General features: G+C 38.1%; 2 protein-coding genes across 2 annotated transcripts; one reads left to right on the forward strand and one right to left on the reverse strand.

Moving 5' to 3' along the window:
• Positions 1–4,708: 4,708 nt before the first annotated feature.
• Positions 4,709–10,472, forward strand: tmem88bl (transmembrane protein 88b-like). The gene is made up of 3 exons (XM_077603842.1): positions 4,709–5,221; positions 6,024–6,312; positions 9,845–10,472. Exons 2-3 carry the CDS (start codon positions 6,025–6,027, stop codon positions 10,070–10,072), a joined length of 516 nt encoding a protein of 171 aa, XP_077459968.1. The 5' UTR covers positions 4,709–5,221; position 6,024; the 3' UTR covers positions 10,073–10,472.
• A 5,196-nt stretch (positions 10,473–15,668) lies between these two features.
• On the reverse strand, positions 15,669–21,197 carry nbl1 (NBL1, DAN family BMP antagonist). Its single transcript, XM_077603841.1, has 4 exons — positions 20,840–21,197; positions 18,652–18,826; positions 17,386–17,497; positions 15,669–16,242 (listed from the first exon to the last, which is right to left on the reverse strand). Exons 2-4 carry the CDS (start codon positions 18,822–18,824, stop codon positions 15,982–15,984), a joined length of 546 nt encoding a protein of 181 aa, XP_077459967.1. The 5' UTR covers positions 18,825–18,826; positions 20,840–21,197; the 3' UTR covers positions 15,669–15,981.
• Between the last annotated feature and the right edge of the window lie 473 nt (positions 21,198–21,670).

The following is a 21,670-nucleotide window of genomic DNA, read 5'->3' on the forward strand; positions in this document are numbered from 1 at the left end:
GAGTCTCATTGCCCGCGGCCAAGCACTGAGTCATTACAAGTCTAATGAACAGGTAATGAACGCCTCTTAAACGCCTCCCAAATATGTAATGTACACACTGGCAAAGGACCTGATTAGGAACGTGGCTACGTCATGTGAGACGCCCAAACCACGCCAATTTTTGCCGTTTCGCGTATGGCCGTGTATCGACGTTCATCGCTGTCTTTTTACCGGGGAAATTATACTCCGGGCCCGGTTCTGATGTCTGAAAAGCTCCAGTATTTGTATTTAATCAATAAATTCTGTTTTCGGCTGGATTTTAACCCATTTTCGGGCAATGTTTGCCGGTACGCCATTGACGTTCATAGCTGTCTTTTCCCGGGAAAATCTGATAAGCTCTAGTATTTGTATTTAATCATTAAATGCTGCTAGGAAGTGGATTTTACCCCATTTTTGTGCATTGATTTATTGATTATTTTTATGTGTCGCAGCTGTAGCTGCAGTAGAGGTTTTATAGCCATAAAATAGTTTTTGCTGAAGGCGTCACTAGGAAATGCATGGACCGCCACTGATATATATGTGTATATATATATATATACATTATATATATATATATATATATATAATGTATATATATATATATATATATATATATATATATATATATATATATATATATAATGTATATATATATATGATCATTTTTAGCAAAGCTAAAAAGACAATTAATATCTATGGACAAATAAATGGAAGCAGAATGAAGTGTTATCTGAGTTTTTCTCTCAATTCTTGCCCCTGAGCCCGCAGACAGAAGGCCAAGGTGCATGCTGGGAAAGATGAGGGCTGTTCTGGCAAGCCGATGAAATGATAACACGTCAAAAAACTGCTGGACTGTGTTGATACATGAAAAAAAAACATTTGGGAAAACTATTTTGCTCACATACCAGACTGGTTCACATAGCAAATAGCTGCCAAGTTTAACCACCTTGAAATCATAGTTTAGTGAAACATTAATGCAAAAAAGTTTATATATCTTTCAAGCATGTAGCCATACGTGTATACAGTAATCCCTCGAATATCGCGGATAATGTAAATCCGACATGGCCGCGATAATCTAAAAAAGTTAGGATCACCACTATTACTACATACCATACTACGTTTTCACGCTTATACAAAAACACAAGTTCACAAGTACAATTATCAAGAATGGAATTTATTAAATATTACAGTTACTGGCATATGAAAAGACTGTAATGTATTAATATCTAAATATAATCTATAAATAAAACAAATGTAAATACTTTAAGTACGGTACTCATGGCAAAAATAGTCTCCAAACTCACAACCTTAAAAGGGAGAATTGTCAAAGGAATATTATATTTTGTTTAGACTGGAGGGCTTATTAGCGGTAAATATTCTGTTTGTTCTGTAGTGTTTGATGTAGATGAGCAATGATGACACATTTGAGCAGGACTGTGTTGATGAGGGGTCGCACTAATTAATTAAACTTCAAAAGAACGCACTGTCCAGTCTACTCTTCTTCTGAACGGGATTTACCGTCACGACAAAGCAGAGGTAAACAAATTTGATCACAGAGCAGCAATCTATTTACTTTGCAAGTAGTCAATAGGCTCATTAAAACGACGAGAACAAGCCAACTGATTTATTTAGGGATGTTGATTGTAAACAATGGAAAGATGCATTCGAATAAAAACTGATATTTACTAAATGGCGTAATACTGGTTAACACACTACAACACTCAAAAGCAATTCGTTCAAAATTGCATTAAAAATGACAGTTTTAAAAAATATTTTCTTTGCATTCTAAACAATGTCAATACAAACAGATATTTTTTTAAATGGTTAAAAACTAGGAGCACAGTGAACCCAATTGCTAATTTCAGGACTACAAGTAGAAAATGCTCTTACTAAAAAATAAATAAAAAAATTACAAAAAAAAAATATATGACAATATATATATATATATATACACATATAAATTAAAAAAATAAAATAATAATAAATATATATATATATATATTATCTATATATGATATATATATATATATATATATATATATATATATATATATATATATATATATATTTAATTTTTGTAATTGTTTTATTTATTTTTATTATTATTTTTGTATATATTCAGGATGTCCCCCACCTGGTGCCCATTGTTAGAGTAGGGGGTTCCGAAAATGAATGAATGGGTTAAAGTGGTAGCAGAGTTAGCCATTTTGTCTCCCCTTGCAAACTTGCAAAGCCGTTTACCAAGAAGCCGCCGGATGCAAAGCTGTCAGGAAATTCTTTTTAACTGAATACTGTTATTGTGCAGAAGCTTCATGTTATTTACACGATCCATGTTGGTGGCAAATAAAACCCTTAAAGGACACGTTTGAAGTGACGAGCTGAGGAAAAAAACCTAAGCGGCACTTAACATGACTGTTTATAAGAGGCACTTACAGATGCAGCCGTCTTTCCTTCAGCGCGTGGGTAGACATCTGTCTGCTGCATGTCCAGGCCTGTGGCACGACGGCCATGTCTCAAAGTAAAAAAAAGTGGAATTTCCCAATGAGGAAAAGTTTGTTCAACTTGGTCATCCTGTTTGCAGGGCCAAACATGTATAAAACATGATGTCTGTTTTTCCAAAGATTAGATGACGCTTGTAATCTTCCTCGCTAATTGTAGTCCTAATAAGGAATGAATGTACTTAGATCATAAAAGAAGGCATGTTTTAACATTTAGCAACCATTGTACCGCTAATTAATATTATGTGAGGCCAGAAAGTATCCGGTTTTAATCTGGTGACTTTGTTTTGGTATAATAATTAAATTCTATTCTCAAATGTTGACTTTTTTCATGATTACTTTCATCATATTTATCATTTTGCTAAGAATTTTGTTACGCCATGAAAATTCCATAAGAGCTATGCAAGGCACATCTTGAATTCTACATTAATAAGAGTGAGTCATTTCTCTGAGCCATTGATAAAGCAATTTGCCTGCTGGCACAAAATCACTCTTGATAATTTTCTCTAAATCGCAATAGTCCGGAAGTCTAGAAATGTCATATATGGAGAATCGGATGCTTTTGAACCCTTTGAGAACACCCATTAGACAACGCCAATAGATAACTTGGTGATTATAAGTCAAGTCACTGCAAGTTCAATCTTCAATAAATAAGTGAATGTAAAAATGATATTTGGCCAGAGGGTGAATAGAAATCATCATATGCTTTTAAATATGTACTAGATATGAAACATGGATTCCTGGGGGGGAAAAAAGACTACCATAAGCCATAAAAACATCATATTTGCTGACTTTGGTGCGGGAAGGCACGGGCTCAATTCCCGCTGGTGGCGACCAGATGGTCGTTTGTCTCTCCTGTTTGGTTCCAAACAGAATGTTCAAGAATTTTCGCAATACAGTAATAATTGTGAAAATATTTAGACTAACCTCCTCCTCCTCCTCCTCCTCCTCCTCCTCCTCCTCCTCATCATCATTATTATTATTATTATTATTATTCAGGGGGTAGGACTTTCCACGGCATCCCATAAGACTAGGCTTTCATTTCAAACTATTCCACAAAGTGTAGGTTTTCATAAAGAGCAAGCCTTTCCACAATACTAGTGTCCTACAAGTGCAATCAGTGGATCGGCGTCAGGTGCTTCTTGCAGCCCAACCCCCGTTGCTTCAACTGAGTCCGAGTCTGTGCTGGATGTTTCGAAAAAAAAATGCTGGCCCAACCCACAGCGGCCCTCGAGGACCCCTGTTGCAGACTCTCCAAGCCAGTCCAAGTCTTTTTCTGGACCTATTGTAAACGTTGGCCATCAAAATGCAGACTTTTGACCATTTTGACTCATTTAAGAGCACCTTTGTTGAATGATATTTTACCCATTTCATTATATGCAGCGGTGTATGATGACACTAAAGGCTTTTGATTTGATGTAAAGGCATTGCATCCCATAAAACTAAGCTTTCATTTCAAACTATTCCACAAAATGTAGGTTTTCATAAAGAGCAAAGCTTTCCACAATACTAGTGTCCTACAAGTGCAATCAGTGGATTGGCGTCAGGTGCTTCTTGCAGCCCAACCCCCGTTGCTTCAACTGAGTCCGAGTCTGTGCTGGATGTTTCGAAAAAAAAATGCTGGCCCAACCCACAGCGGCCCTCGAGGACCCCTGTTGCAGACTCTCCAAGCCAGTCCAAGTCTTTTTCTGGACCTATTGTAAACGTTGGCCATCAAAATGCAGACTTTTGACCATTTTGACTCATTTAAGAGCACCTTTGTTGACTGATATTTCACCCATTTCATTATATGCAGCGGTGTATGATGACACTAAAGGCTTTTCATTTGATGTAAAGGCATAGCATCCCATAAGACTAGGCTTTCATTTCAAACTATTCCACAAAGTGTAGGTTTTCATAAAGAGCAAGCCTTTCCAGAATACTAGTGTCCTACATGTGCAATCAGTGGATCGGCGTCAGGTGCTTCTCTTGCCCAACCCCCGTTGCTTCAAGTTTGCCAATCAGCTTGGTCGGTGCTGGATGGCTTTGCAAAGCCACCCCTGCCTGGTATAATCTGTCAAAGCCAGTTCAAGACTTTTGTGGACCTATTTCAAACGTAGGCCATCAAAGTGCAAACTTTTGACCATTTTGACACATTTAAGAGCACCTTTGTTGAATGATATTTCACCCATTTCATTATACGCAGCGGTGTATGATGACAATAAAGGCTTTTGATTTGATATACTACTTATTTACATGTACTTTTTTGGGCTGCTCTACCCACTGACTGGGCACATCATTTTATAAATACTAAAGTACATCATCCCATGCACAAGAGCAATTGTCTGGAAAAAACTGAAAACATTCCAATAGGAACACCATTTCTCAATAGGATATACTTAAATAAACTACATTCGCCTTGAAGAAAATGATGAATGTAAATGCAGAGGAAAAAAAAATCATAATCTTGCGAGCATGTGAGCGCGCAGGTGTCGCTCATGCGCGAGCTCAAATCGCGTGCCCGACGCATCCCCGCGCTCAATCCCAGCATCGCCTCAACTCCAACCGCAGGTGATTTTCTTCCCCTCCAGCCCATCATTCGATGAACTGCCCCTCAAATCTCAATTGTCCTTCTTCCGCGTGCAAAAACCATCAACTGAGCGCTTTTCCCATCAAGACTTCGAACCCACTCACCCTGACTCATTGAATTTCCAACCTATTTGCAGGTAAGCTATATATTTACCTTCCATACAACTACTTCATATCCGGAAACCTATTCTTCAAACTACTGGCAATTGTCGCCACAGAAAGTGCATTAGAATCAAGCTTCTTGCGTGAATCTGTTTCTTGCTGATTGTAAATGTTGTGCACGTTTAAGATGAATCGGGGAAAGGGAAGGGTTTATCAATAGGATAGAGGTGGGCTATATAGGACATTCATTTGCATTTAATGTGTGTGTATGTGTATAAATGACAACACCCTTTTTGATTCCATTCTATTCACTATCTGACCATCAGAAATGGGAGTTGATAGGTAATAATGACAGCACGGACATATGGCGTGTGCATATTGGACTAATGACCACCTACAACACAGGTGTCAAAGTGTCGGCCCGGGGGCCAAATCTGGCCCGCCGCATCATTTTGTGTGGCCCGAGAAAGTAAATCATGAGTGCCGACTTTCTGTTTTAGGATCAAATTAAAATGAAGAGTATAGATGTATATTAAATTTCCTGATTTTCCCCCTTTTAAATCAATAATTGTAATTTTTTAACCATTTTTTCTGTTTTTAGTTAAAAATCATTTTGTAAAATCTAAAAATATATTTAAAAAGCTACAATAAATATTGTTTTAGATCTATAAAAACTGAATATTCAGGGCTTTTAATCCAGTTCTTTTAATCCATTTATTTTAAAAATATCTAAATATTATATCTAAAATGGTCCGGCCCAGATGAAACCGAGTTGACGTTAACGCGGCCCGCGAACCAACCCGAGTCTGACACCCTTGCCCTAAAATATATTTTCAGGATGTGTGGCACGGATATCGACTTGGATGATGGAGGCGAGGAAGAGAAGGAGGAAGAGTTGTGGATGGGCGAGCGTGTAAAGATGCTTCCCCCACCCGTGGCCCACAGCGGGGGTTCCGCGTGGGGCAGCCGGAGGGACATCTGGGGATGCGTGTTCTGCGGGGCGACTCTGGTTCTTTGGAATGTCTGCGTTCTTCTGGCTGGTTTAGTGCTCCTGGCGCTGGTCTTCGCTTTGGTTCTGCTGCCCGCAGTGCTGCTGCTCTACGTTGGATTCCTGTGCCACTCTAGGGTGAGATGATTAGAACATGCAATTATTGTATGTTCTGCACCATTGCTTCTCAGCTGTTCTCATTCTGGCACCTGCAGAGAATGGGTTTTTCAAAAATTGCTTTTCAAAACATTATCGTATTTTAACTACCGTATTTTCGGCACTATAAGCGCAACTAAATGATGTCAATTTTCTAGTACTCGGACGTTTCGTCGAAAGACGTTTGGTCGACCGGACGTTTGGTCGACCGGACGTTTGGTAGAATGGACGTTTGGTAGAACGGACATTTGGTAGAACGGACGTTTGGTCGCCGGGTTGTTACTGTTGAAACCAGCTCTCAAAATTATAATCATGAGAGAGTGAGTTTAAGATCTAAATATCTCATATCAAAATATCAACAGTAAACTCTCTGTCATAATTTGACAGCGAGCGAAACGGTGACCAAACGTCCGTTCTACCAAACGTCTGTTCTACCAAACGTCCGGTCGACCAAACGTCCGGTCGACCAAACGTCCGGGGACCAAACGTCCAGGGACCAAACGTCTTTCGACGAAACGTCACGCTATTTTCTGTGTCGTATAATCCAAGGTGCCTTATATTTGGATCAATATTGGTTAATCATTCTATGAAATTCTGTCATTTACATGTTTAAAAGTGAATATCTTGGGCACCTTATTTTTTGGTCCACAACTCATTTTGGTTCTCCAAGCCACACACCTGTTTTTTTTTGCAATACTACAGAAAAGCCTTGAGATAAAATGTTCAATGATTTACTCACCGGCAAAACAATGCAATTTACTTTACACTTCCGCTTACTCAATCTGGCGTCACTAGCTAGCAGCGGGAGATTTAATGTGGGATTAAAACCGCGTGTGGAGCTTCTTTGGTTTGACAAAAGGACTATAGGGTGTGGCTCAGGTCCAATCTTTCGAATTCAATAAAACACCCCCTGAGGTGAGAGTGGGACTTTAAATCCCATCACTATTATTGAAAATAATTCATCCTTTGTCTGTTTCTTGACCCCCCAAAAAGATACGTATATAAAATCACCTGTTGGATAGTGCTTATCCTTCTTCGGGTAGTGGATTAGTCCGTGCCAATAAGACTAGACAAACAACATGTGACTCTTTTAGTTATAGTTTTTTTTTATAGTCAGCTGAAAGCCAAGCCATTCCAAGCTTTCACTTAATCCAACATGTTTTTGAGTGTAGAAGGAAAACAGAGCACCCAGAAAAAATCAATGTAAACACACAGACACAATGCAAGATCCATACAAAGAGGTCCAAAACCCAGTAAAAAAAACCTCAGAATCAATCAAGGCATGAAATTCACCGTTTTTTCAGCTTGTTTATAGAACGCCCATTTTAATGTTCTCCCTATCTAGACGAGCGCACCAACACAATAGGTGACTGAAGTAGGTGATTTCTGGTTGCTATGGCAATGACAAACACCTCATTTAAACAGACAGGGATTTAAATGTGACATTGCACTAAAAATCCATTTTCCGTTGTTTTATGCATGTGATAGGTAAAAATGAAAGTGAAAAGTGACCTGCTTGAAGTTTGTCATTTATGTGGTTTCAATTGAGGATGCAATTTTGCAAGTCCAACGGCCCCGCGCATGAGAAGATTTAAAATGAGTGATGATGGGATATCACACTGAGCCTTATTATGCAAGTACCTTCCCACTTTCTGCTTTCTGACACGCCCACTCGTCAATGGTCACGCAAGGTCTTAAACCTTGCCAGCTTTAATTATAAATGACCTTCATGAAAAGGGTTCTCGAAGAATCTAAATTTACAAATCAGGAATTTCTTCACAGTATAATAATGGAGAAAATAATGCTTAAAAATGCAGATATGAAGCTTCATTTCATCACATTTTACATCTAGCATTTAACTGTTCCTCATGTTGCTATTTTTCGTAGGTAGATGGACAAAAATGTTTGGTTTTTGGGGTGAATTGATAAATCTTGAAACAAATAATTTACATTTGATAGTTTACTTATTTGCTTAAAGCACACTGTTTGGGATTCACTCCTGCAAGCAGCTCCTATGCACGGTCAATATATACGGTTATAGTCGACACCTGACATAGCCTCGGGGAATTCAAGCCAATTTAGGGTCTCGATGTCTCACTTGTGAAGATCTACAGCTAAGTCCTTGGATAAGCAAACCCGCCCAGCATGTGATTAGTACAAATATTGTATATCACTACTGCATGTCAGTGTGGACAAAAATGAAAGCAATGCACTAAAATATAATCAGGTCAACACATATTAATCATGGTGCATCTGCAAGCCAATCACATCTCCCAAGTATTTATCTGTCTGGGAAGGAAGCAAAGCAAAAAAACGATCGTGAATAAATTCACTTCAAATGTAGCGAGAGCCGCCTGATGGTGTTTCATGTGGGCCGGACCATTTTAGATAGAATATTTAGATTTTTTTTAAATAAATGGATTAAAAGAACTGGATTAAAAGCCCTGAATATTCAGTTTTTTATAGATCTAAAACAACATTTATTTTAGCTTTTTAAAAAATATATTTTTGCGATTTTAAAAAATGATTTTTGAACTAAAAACACAGAAAAATTGGATTCAAAAATTACAATTATTGATTTAAAAGGGGGAAAATCAGGAAATTTAATATACATCTATACTCTTCATTTTATATATATTTTATAAATGGATAGAAAGAACTGGATTAAAAGCCTTGAATATTCCGTTTTTTAGATCTAAAAAGTGTTTATTTGAGCTTTTTTTCTTAGTAAGGGAAAATCTCTTTTAATCATTATGTTCCATATTAAAGTGGAAAATAGAAAATATTTTTGGGTATTTTTAGATTATACAAAATCATTTTTTTACTAAAAACACGAAGAAAAATGGTTTAAAAAATTGCAATTATTGATTTAAAAGGGGGAAAATCAGGAAATGTAATATACATCTATAATCTTCATTTTAATTTGATCCTAAAACAGAAAGTCGCCACCCATGATTGACTTTCCCGGGCCACACAAAATGATGCGGTGGGCCAGATTTGGCCCCCGGGCCGCCACTTTGACACATGTGGTCTAATATATAAAGTTGTATGCAATGTCGAAATAAATTTGGTTCTAGTGAAAAATGTCTGCCTATTTCCCCTTAATCAAGGTCATCTAAATGATAAAAACAGACTTTAAGATTTAAAAAAAGTGGGAGCAAAATGAACACAATCGTAGCTATATCTTTCAACATAAAATAATAAAAGCTGGATCAAATACGACAGTTCCACGGAGGAAAATATTGCAGAATATCCCCGCATGTGTGTGTGTAGCATTCATTATTAATGTTACTGATTGACAGCTTAGAGAATTGGTACGACAGGTTTATCAAGCTTGGCTGCGCAAACAAAGTCCCTTCACAAAAATGTCAAAGGAAATGCACTCCTTTACATAAGTGAAAGTATATACTTAGGTAGAATTAGGTAAAAAAAATTTTTTTGCTGATTGCCTACTCAAGCGCCCCTTCAGAGCCCTCACGTTGTCTTTCCTGGTGTTCCATGTGCGTCTTTGCAGATCCTGGGCAGCAGATCGGCCATCTGCAATTACGTTGATGATAATAGCTGCTCGGCCCTCATTATTCTTGGCTTTGTGATGATGTCGCCGCTCCTGGTGGCGGCGGCGGCGGTTTTCTGCTACCTGCTGCGAAGGTTCCGACTCCTGCTTCTCATTCAGCCAATCGGTCGCGCACGCTACCGCGGTAGGCTGATGGACTGGGTGGGCAGCGTCCATGCTTGGGTCTGATTGCTGCATTTATTAAGCTGGTGGATAAAAGGCCTTTCCCGCTGAGTCAGGAGCAGCTTTTTCTTACCTCTTTTACTGTACAAGTGCGTTCCCTGACCTATAGTGAGCTAAGATGCATACATTATAATCGCAAAAGCACACCAACAAAATGGTTTGGGCACTCGAAAACTTCCGGAGGGAGGCCTTGAAATACATGCAGAATTGGTTCCACTACTACCATGATGCCCCCATTGAAATTGCAGGAAGGAGCGCTTCCGCAGATCCTTCCTCCCATCAGCTGTCAGGCTCTTTAACAAAACAAATGGCTGAGTGTTAAGACCTACCGTATGCATGCATGTACATCTGTGTATGTATGTATATATGTGCTTATATATGTATGTGTACATATACGTGTATGTATATATATGTGCTTATATATGTGTGTACATGTGTATGTATGTACATATGTGCTTATATATATGTATATGTACATATATGTGTATGTATATATGTGCTTATATATGTATGTGTACATATATGTGTATGTATGTATATATGTGCTTATATATGTATGTGTACATATGTGTATGTATATATGTGCTTATATGTGTGTACATGTGTATGTATATATGTGCTTATATATGTATGTGTACATATACGTGTATGTATATATATGTGCTTATATATGTGTGTACATGTGTATGTATGTACATATGTGCTTATATATATGTATATGTACATATATGTGTATGTATATATGTGCTTATATATGTATGTGTACATATATGTGTATGTATGTATATATGTGCTTATATATGTATGTGTACATATGTGTATGTATATATGTGCTTATATGTGTGTACATGTGTATGTATATATGTGCTTATATCTATGTATGTGTACATATATGTGTATGTACATGTATGTGTATATGAATATATATATATATATATATATATATATATATTTCAGCAACACGCTTATTTATTTATATATTTATTCATGTATTTATTTATTCACTTACTTTTTACCTATCTATTTATGTCTGAAATGCCTTTGCTATTTCTGCATCCTCACCCTCTTGCTACTGTGACAACGAAATTTACCGAATATGGGATGAATAAAGTTATCCAATCCAATAAAAGTTATCCAATCCAAATCAATTAAAATGACATTAACTCGTTCACGACCAAAAACGTACAAACAATGTTCATGATGTTCGGTTGTAACGGTTCATTAAGGAAGAACAGAAAAAGAGTAAAACCAAAGTTTTTGTTTAGGGTGAAAGATGGAAATCTAATCTTTCTTTTTGTATGTTGTGTCTTCACGTATAGTTATAGAACACAATATTCTCTGGGGCTTGAAAGAAGAAGATCTTTAGTGACATGATCTTTCGTAGTGAATGAGTTACTCTGTTTCACCTTAGAGCAGGGGTGGCGAACACGTGGCTCTCGAGCCGCATGCGGAATTGCTTCTTATCATATTTTGTATATACTGTGGCTCTGCCTCGTTTTATGTTTCTCTTATTTTTATTCTCTCTTAAAACACACTCAGATTCATCAGGGCCCATTAAAAACAAATCATGAATAATATTTAAAAAGTAATTTGGCAGATTGGATTTTTTTTATGATGCTTCTGACACTCACAGTTTAAAATTTTGGCTCTTTTTGTCTCACTTGTTCGCCACGCCTGCCTTAGAGTGTAAAGAATGAACCCTTTTAAAAATGTAATAATTCCTTGTCACTCCTGCTGTGCACAACTTATTCACCAAAGTAAGTTAGTAAGGTGTGTTATTTGTGTGTGTGCAGAGGAAAAAGAATATATGCCATATACTGTCGGCCTCAAAATGTATGTGTCTATTTGTCTTTAAATAGAGAATCTGTTGCTTAAAGTGTGATGATGCCAGACAGACAACACCTCTAGTGTTTCTCATAATGTGTTAGCTTTAAACTTGCATATGCTATGTTTGTTAAGAATAGTCTATTTAACTGTTCAATGTTTATTTTGAGAGTTAACCATTGGTATGACAAAATATTAAGTCAAGTCTCAAATATCTCATGGTAAAATAATCTACTGAAAAAAATCCTTCTATTGTCTCAATGGACTCATAAAATTACTTTAAATGTCCATTACTGTATTGGACATTTTAGTTCAACACAAAATTATTATACACATATTAATTGCGCTCTATGAAATTTAGTCAAACTGTCAAATTTGACAGGGGTTAACTTTTTCACGACAATTCAAATTGTTAAAATCCATGTCGTATACCTTTCCATTACGTGTTTGTCATTTTGTTTGTTTTAATATTTCATTTTTCAAATTTTACATGTACATTTAGTTTGATGTATATGATGCGTATAAATATTTTTACATTTTCACTTTATCCCATGGGGGAAAAATATTTTTGAAGGAACAAATTGTAGTTTTTAAGTGAGATTGTTTGGCTCATTTTGCTGTTCAGTCGTTTATTTCAATGTACAGTTTACATCTGTGTGCACTTGCTTTGTAATAGTTTTCCTGAGGGTAATGCATATATATTTTACTAGCAGAAAGGAAAGTTACTCTTTATTGTTTAGTGTTATGTGCCAAGCAACGCGAATTGCCATGTTGAATAGTCCCATCAATAAAAATAAATTCCGCATTGTCTTTTAGTGACGTGGCCTTTACCGCGCTCATAAAAAACACTTTTACAGATTCCATTTTTTTGAGTGATTGCTTAACATTCATCTTGCACAATACGCACACACACAAAGGACATCAAATAATAAGAAAAGAAATCCCAATATGTTCTCACTAATCAATTTTAACAACATACTCAGCGCATGCACAGAACAAGTGAATTAATCAGCTAATCAATGTAAGGCGTCTTACGTCTAGTGGGGTAATTTTTATGGGCTCTTTAATCACCCACTATTGTTCCTATTGACAAATATATTTAGAGAGATTACGATATTGAACGGGGATTGTGTGTATTATTCCTCATAATAAGCATCGTAATATTAAGCCTGATATGTTCAGCACCGATTTAATGGCTGATTAAAATGACATGGTGGTTAAAATAGATGACAAGTGACTTGGATTTTATGTCAGAAATCCTTGTTGTTTTATTTCAAAAAGGATCTTTTTTAAAAATCCGTCATATTGCCAAATATTGGCACTAATAATCGGTTGATCTCTGGTGTAAATTTGTGTCAATCTGGGTTCGGGAGTTCAATCCCAGGTCGGTCTTGACTGTGTGGACTTTGCATGTTCTCCCTGGGCTAGTGTGGGTTTTCTCCGGGTACTCAGGTTTCCTCCCACATCCGAAAAACATGTAGGGCAGGCTGGTTGAACACTCTAAATTGGCTCTTCCGCATGGTGGCCATCGTTAGCTGGCTCCAGCACCCCCCGCGAATCTTGGAAGGATACGCAAGGGTGTCAGACTCGGGTTGGTTCGCGGGCCGCTTTAAAGTCAACTTGATTTCAAGTGGGCCGGACCATTTTAGATAGAATATTTCATTTTTTTAAATAAATGGATTAAAAGAACTGGATTAAAAGCCCTGAATATTCCGTTTTTTATAGATCTAAAACAATGTTTGTTTTAGCTTTTTTTAAATATATTTTTAGATTTTAGAAATTGATTTTTGAACTAAAAACACAGAAAAAATGGATTAAAAAATTACAATTATTGATTTAAAAGGGGGAAAATCAGGAAATTGAATATACATCTATACTCTTCATTTTAATTTGATCCTAAAACAGAAAGTCAGCACTCATGATTTACTTTCCCGGGCCGCACAAAATGATGCAGCGGGCCAGATTTGGCCCTTGGGCCGCCACTTTGACACATGTGGATAAGCGGATCGGAAAATGAATGAATTTTGTCTATATGTATCGTTTGCTCCTTTTGCAGTACAATTTTTGGCCAACAGTCTAACATACTGCTCCACTGCCTCCAAAGTTCCCTCATAAAAAGGGAACACTTACCATATAATCAAAGGCATTAATATAAAGAGAGTCGTTTTTTAAGGGTCCTCCGGTGGTCAATAAGAGCACTCCAATGGCGAGGAGTGGGCAAACAGAACGCGCAATCAACTTTTGTCCATGGATTGGTCATGAGGGATGGAGGCAGGAAATATTTTTGGAATGGGTAAGGGGGAGCATTGCCATGGTTACAGACGAGTGTTAACAGCAAGACTTTGTATTCAAACTGCAGTGTACTTGCGATCCATAAGAGGCAGCGCAAGATGGGAGAGATCATTTCTTCCTGTTTTCGCTGTCTGATCAGGATCCTTGCAGAACTGTTCTTTTTGTTGAGATTTCTCTGGGCCTGGCAGCCCCTAAGGTTACATATGCAGTTCACAAGGTACGAACCGAGAGGGAAGTGGACTGCTGTGCAGGTCTTTAGTCTGATATTGGTTTCAAATGATGCTGTTTGGAGGAACGGTAATGATGGAGAACCAGCATCTGCCGCCATCAGCGGGTCATTCATCATATTGACTAGAGCGGAAACCAGACAGAAACTTTTCAACTCCAGTGACCCTGTCAACCACTGGATAAACCTTTACTCTTTGCCACCTTAGTAAACCGTGTTCGGTCGATTGGTCGCCGGTCTTTTGGTCGCCCGTTGTTGCGGTCGGGGCGACCAAAAGACCGGCGACCAAAAGACCGGCGACCAAAACACCGGCGACCAAAAGATCGGCGGCCAAAAGACCGGCGACCAAAAGACCGGCGACCAATCGACCGTGTACCTAATAAACAACCCCACAGAAAATATGGCTACATCTCCAAGCATTTTTAGGGAAATGCCAATTCATCCTTTCCAGAAAAGTTGCAACCACTTTTGGCTAAATACAAGTATTGTTAGCAAAACAACATATAGTATATATATAGTTATAGTAAAATGAATTAAAAAAAAACCTGAAATCTCAAGGCCACCTTAATATTGTTTTTTCCAATGAGTGACATTTTGCCAAAGAAAAACTATATCTCAAGAATTACCGTTGCCATGAGGCAGAATAAAGGGATACCATTGGGGACGATACAATACCTCACAAAGACTCAGGTTTCTATGCAATAACCTATGACGTCTGCTTTGCCAGTCTGTCAGCTTTGTGGCTGGGAGATAAGGATGCGATCAATTTGTCAAGCGACGCAGATACAATTAAAAGAAAAGGGCAAGATAGAGAATAGACTGCGGGAACCAAGATGATGAGAAACGGAAACGAAGATACGAGAAAAAATGATGAAGACTGATTGAACTCTAACAAGCAAGGATTAGGCAGGCATTTGGGCAAAATAAGGCGTTCCTGATTTTAACCCTAATGAGGATAAAGCAGGTCATTAAATGAGATGAGATGAGAATTTAAATGTGGCCCGAGGGTTCAAACCGGCCTGTGCTGCTGCAAAGCCTTAAAGTTAAACCATTTCCTTTTGAAACCTGAGGGCGCCCCCACGTGGAAAACTTATGCGATGAAGATCTATTAAAAATGGAAAACAAATGAGTAAAAAGCCCTTATTAATTGTTATTACCTTTGACATTATTAAAGAGATAGACAACCCTACTAATACAATTTTTCCGTTTTTTTTACTGGGTCACAGTGCGGTCCCGTCAAGGAAAAAAAAAGAAATCAAGTGCAGTTATAACAATAACCAAATTTATTGTAGCCATTGCAGATAATGGGCAGTTACAACAGTTCATGAAAGGATATTTTTGTTGTTTGGGTCCAAAAATGCACACCATGTTTCATCAGTAAACCAAACCAGTGCATTTATAGGCTCTCGCGTTAACTATGACTTGAATCAACAATATTAACAATAGGTAAAAGGAATTTGTAGATCCGTTTGCAGCTTTTAACGGAACATCAAACCATATCTACAAAGTGCTTCTGCAAAACTACCCATTAAGAAAAAGGTAAAGTAGAGCTCGAGCGTAGAGCGGCGGGCACCTACCCGCCGTCTGACGTGTGTGGAAGAGGGTGATGACCCTGGCGCGTGTGGCCGTGCTTCGGGTGTGTGGGTGGTTGAGACTTGCTTAGGGTGTCGGGTAAAGATTGGGGGTCCAGGCTGTTGTCAGCTGGATAGAGCTGCATCATGGCACCCTCCTGGGTGCCTTCCTTACCGCAGGACTGGCAGCTGCATTGGAAGATCCTCTCCACTAGTTTGTCCACGTGAGGAGTCTCTTCATTCCCTGGGCACTCCAGAGTAACCTTTGCATTGATAAATATATACATTATATAAGACCCCATCCTATGCTAGCATGTTTTTTTCTGTACAGTAAGACCTTGACATATGACGAATTTGAGATACGAGTAAAATTCCGAGCAAATATTTGCCTTGAGATACGAGACAATTTTTGAGATACAAGCATACGAGAAAGTCAGGTCAAATTTTGAATTAAGTTTAGTGTAAGGTTAGATTAAATTTATTTTTGAGGGTGTCTGTATCGTAATCCAAGTTCATGTAAATTTGTTTATGTTATGTTACGAGCGCATTGCCATGCAAAAAGTCTCTCTCTCTCTCTCTCTCTCTCTCTCTCTCTCTCTCTCTCTCTCTCTCTCTCTCTCTCTCTCTCTCTCTCTCTCTCTCTCTCTTTCTCTCTCTCTCCCACTAGATAGTAATTAGTTACTCTGTTAGTAGATGGCAAATTAGAACAAATACAAATATCCTGTTTTTTGGTTTAATTTTCAGAGGGTGGTATTTGGTTAATTTCAATGGGAAAAGTTGATTTGAGATACGAGTAAATCGACATATGAGCTCAGCCCCGGAACGCATTAATTTTGTATCTCAAGGTATTACAGTATCTACACTCGATATGGAGGATACACATGTTCAAAACAAGGCGTATTTTTCCAGGACATTTTTTGGGTGGAAGCCCAAATTTCACCACTTTTAGGGATGTTTGACTTTGTCGGTTCCCACTGTATGAATCCCAAAAGCTAACCCGGCGCTGCAGACCTCACACAACGTCGATTCGCTGTTTGCACTGAGAATTGAAAATGATCCCTCAGCAGTTTGATCAAGCTTTAGTAGGAGGGCCGACTGGCCCAAACTGTGAGTGGTGTCCTCTTTCATGAGAACTGACTTTGTTATTTCCAACTCCAGTTAAAGATATGCAACAACAATCATAACACAAGCACAAACATCCACTTGACAATGATTAAAAGTGAATTGACTTGGATTCTGTCGCAGTCTCACTCTCTCAAACACACACACACACACACACACACACACACACAGGTCGAGGACAGGATTCCTATCTGGACGCAGGCCTTCTTTGTGAGTAATAAACTCACTTGTGGACCTAAAGCTGAGTTTGGTACGTGAGCTAACAAACATGTAATAATTCTCACCACTTCCCACTGAGTCTGGGCCGGCATGCAGGAGTCACAGTGGACCAGAGACTCCGTCGACTGTGGGAACGTATTTGGGACGCTGTAGCTGAAACACTGGCCCAGACAAGCTCTGCAAAGAGGATACAGACCACTGGGTTTTCTCTATTATTGTCTTGTGTCTTATGACCCATGCAAAAACGAGCTCTGACTTGCTGTCATGTACTTTAATTAAAATAAAGACTAGTACAGGGGTGGCGAACACGTGGCCCCCGGCAAAAATATTTTAGTGGTTGTCAAGTTATTATTTCATATTATTATTATGCATTTGCTTGCAATGAAGAAATGCTTATTAAACTTACTTTGCTCATCATTATTAGTTTCATATTATTGTATGTTTGCTTGCAATAAAGTAAATGCTTTGCTCCTGATAAACCTCATCTCATCTTATCTCATTTTCTGAACCGTTTTATCCTTATTAGGGTCGCGGGGGTGCTGGAGCCAATCATATCGTCTTGTTTTGCAGCATCGGGCTCACCAGGCCAGTGGTTGTGACAACATGACTGTGATTCGTATGTTGTAAAAAGCTTTCAAAACTACATTTGAATGGTTTTGTCTTTATTTTGGAAGGGGTCTCTGAATTGAGGCCTGCGAACCACAGCTGCGATGATCTGCTTGTAAAATGTTTTTGTCTTGACGCTGAAATTAAGGCAACCAAAGACAAAACTCTCTTGTTGACAAATCTTTACACCAAAGCGCAAAGTCAACACGACAGCTCTTGAAAAACAAATTTCCAGTGACATTGTTTCCAAAAAAGCAGAAACGCGCTCCAAGAATTTATGAAGTCATTTTATAAATACAATTTGGATTCAGTCAAGAAGTTTTATAATGATTTGCAAATGGTGTTTGTCAACCAGTTAGGGAATATTATACTTTTCCTATTATGCAGCTTACCTAAACACGCCATTTGATGCCGTACCACCATCTTTATACAACAATGTCACTGCATGTGGTAAATGGTTAACATATTACAAATGGCTCATTAATAGCGTATTGTTGGCTTCAGTTGTATTTGAAGGATGAGAAAACGCTAAAAAACAATGTGCTTGGAAAATACAACACATAAAATCACTTAAGCTTGGTAGAAATTATTATGAGGATTTTTTTTTTGGTTCTTAGTTTACCTCATTGGAAGACAGTGAAAGATGACTTGTTTTAAACAGCGTGAAAAGACCATTAGATAGACGCAAGCAAGGACACAGAGGGGAGGAGGGGTCTCCATCTGACCTGTTTTGAATAGAGCGAGGCTGACATCCAGTGTGCCCGACTATCTGCGTGATGTTCTTGGCCTCGCACCAGGCGCTTTTGTCAGGGAACAGCGCCAGGCGGTTGATGTGTGCGGGTGGTGCCGCAGCATACAGTGCAAACAGGGCACAGCAAATCGGAATGGTCCTCCACATGACTGCACATAGAAGGGCACGACATAACCTTGTGTTGTTAGCAATCACCAAACTCTTGTGGTCAGACATAATTCAACTAAACTACTAACACGTTGCTTACTTGCTAAAGTTGTCTGAAGTCTTATATTATAAAAACTTGGCCTTGTTTTGGATGTATAACACTGACAAAGATGTAAATCACAGGCTACAGAGAGAATATAAGGGTGGACTCGACGCGTGTCGTCCCTAAAAGAGCAAATGTTGGCGCTCAAACATAATGTCCTCACCTCCCGCTTTAAAAATACCTCAGCTGGTCAAGTCCTTTACAAGCCACACTTTATCATGTTATTTTCTCTTGTTGCGCAGTTTCGGGTACCCTCTCATAAACTCACTTGAAATGAAAATATAGAACTTTTTAATGCTTTAGTGTTGCATTTGTTAGTGGGGTAAGTAATAGTAAAACTGGCTTACAGCGGGGATTATGTGGTAAGGGTGACGTACTAAAATGCTGGAAGTAAAAACACAACAGACATTAGTCCATGACGACAAATTGATTAAAAAAAACATTTGCCAAGAAATTGTGTGTCTTCTTAATGATTAGGGAAACAGTGGACATTTTATGATGATGATAGGGCAAGTTAAAAAAAAATAGTTGCAGCCCGTAATTCCCCATAAAGTTTGGGAAAGTATACGTTTCTGGTATATTTGCAGTACAACAGCAAAACAATGTTCTCAGAAACAATGTTGGGCTTCAAATTTCAAAAAAAAATCCCAATAGGAAACCATATAACATTAGTTTCAGGTTTAAACTGTTGTATTTAATTTATTAACTCTATGGTGTTGCCGCTCAAACCTTTTTACACCAAGTACCACCTAAAATACTCTTCAAGTACCAGCTCTACTATTACACAATCTCAGAGAAGGCCCATGAAAACATAAAAAAAATGAAGTAAATGAGAGTATTTTATTTTAAAACCATGTAAAATTTTGCACAACGTGAACCAAAACACTATACTTTAAAAAATACCAGGTCAAATGATGTAAAAATGCATTTTATACAACAACTCAAGTGATACCTACTGATTTAAAATATTACAAGTACAAATTTATTGCACGAAAAAGTCATTTATGCGTTTTAACAGCAATTAAAAAATGTACTGCGCTGGATTTTGTAATCTTTTTTTAAAGGAAATATGATGTAGCATTTGAAGTTTTAACACAAAGGAAGAAGGAAGATAATAGTAGGGAAACAGTGATAAGGGTAAGACTATTTTATTTAGTTGGAATTAATATAAACTTTCAGTTTGTGTTTTTGTTTTATTTGGAATATTACAGTGTTACTTCAGTATGGATTGTTAAAGAAGTCGATTGAAGCAACACAGTTGGTAGTAAAATGAAAAATGTTAAAATTAAATATGCCTTAAGGCAATAAGCAAAGTTAATTGCATTCATTTACATGCCATTTGTTCATAACTGATGCTTCAATTGAAATTACAGTATACAGTTTAATAAATTACTAGATTAATACCAAGGTATGATGCATTTCTGAAAAAAACCTCAATATAAATACACCAATGAAACTGATCTATGATGACATGCTTTTCAATTATGACACAGTATTTGAATTAATAAATTTGATCCAAGGGTTCTTCTTTATGAAAGAGTAACATTTCCCCCAGAAAATTCCAATTTGATTCCAGGACTAAAATGCAATAATCCAAAGAAAAACCAAAATATTAAAAGGCTAAACCACTTCTCAGTAATCTGAAATCTCACGAGATTTGTTCTGTTCGACTTCAGAGGTTGAACAATAGTTCAAAATCTAAAACAAATTTGCGTCTTACAGCAATTGCAACCTGAAATATTATTATTTTCAATAATTTCTAATTACTTTATCTAATCACTCCCTTGCCTTTTTCGGTTGTCAAACATTGCTATCACTGCATCAAACCTAAGAAATTCAGAGTTCGATCAATATAGACATTCACGAAAAATAACACTAGTAATCGCTCATGCGAAAAATTCAATGATTTTACCGTTGCTGCGCGTCCAAATCGTCTTCCAGGATAAATAGATAGATGAATATGTGTGTAGTAGTTTGTTAATAAAATGTGTGAGTATACATCCAAGCCTGCGATGTCATTTAGCGGTCCTGTCATCCAGAAGAAGACCACCGTGTGCCCCGAGATGGACCGAACGCTGCTATCTCATGTCAGACGGGCTCCATCACCCCGGAGCGAGGGTCCCTCCCCTTCATAATTCTTTCTTTCTTTCTCCCGTCCTCGTTCGGCCCGAGTCAAGTCGCAGGTTAAGGCCGCCGAAAAGCTCTTTCCAAGCTGTGGTAGTAAAACGGCACGCAGTCGGGAAGACGAAGAGGGGGGCTCCCGCTGCGAGGAGACTTGCAAGTCCGCTTTGGAAAACTTTGCCTTTCAACTTAAAGGCGAGGCGAACAAGATCAGGTGGTGATCCGATCAAATTACACAGGTTTGTCACACTTTACAACATCGGACTACGAGGGTTTCTTTCAACAAGAACCGAAAGGATGACCGCATGAGAAAATAACTGATTTTTTTTTAAAAGTAAAGCCTATTTTAGGATGAATATATTTCTTTAAAAAAACGTATTTACAATATTTATTAGGTGAAAGATTGGATCATTTATGACATTGGTGTCAAAGTGGCGGCCCGCGGGCCAGATCTGGCCCATCGTGTCACATTAATTAAAAAAAATAACACTAATTCAATTAAACTGGCGGGTGAGTGGTTAGCGCGTCGGCCTCACAGTTTTGGGGTCCTGGGTTCAAATGCAGGGTGGTCCTCCAGTACAGAGTTTGTATGTTCTCCCCGGGCCTGTGTGGGTTTTCTCTG

This window comes from Stigmatopora argus, chromosome 6 (assembly GCF_051989625.1).
Source record: "Stigmatopora argus isolate UIUO_Sarg chromosome 6, RoL_Sarg_1.0, whole genome shotgun sequence".
In the NCBI taxonomy this organism is placed as follows: domain Eukaryota; kingdom Metazoa; phylum Chordata; class Actinopteri; order Syngnathiformes; family Syngnathidae; genus Stigmatopora; species Stigmatopora argus.

Excerpts from the sequence above, each read along its gene's own strand:
- tmem88bl (XM_077603842.1), top strand. The coding sequence starts at position 6,025 with ATGTGTGGCACGGATATCGACTTGGATGATGGAGGCGAGGAAGAGAAG. Across the intron at positions 6,313-9,844 it reads GATTCCTGTGCCACTCTAGG|ATCCTGGGCAGCAGATCGGC; the intron begins GTGAGATGATTA and ends GCGTCTTTGCAG.
- nbl1 (XM_077603841.1), bottom strand. The coding sequence starts at position 18,824 with ATGTGGAGGACCATTCCGATTTGCTGTGCCCTGTTTGCACTGTATGCT. Across the intron at positions 17,498-18,651 it reads CCTCGCTCTATTCAAAACAG|AGCTTGTCTGGGCCAGTGTT; the intron begins GTCAGATGGAGA and ends TCCTCTTTGCAG. Across the intron at positions 16,243-17,385 it reads CCCAGACTCAGTGGGAAGTG|GTTACTCTGGAGTGCCCAGG; the intron begins GTGAGAATTATT and ends ATCAATGCAAAG.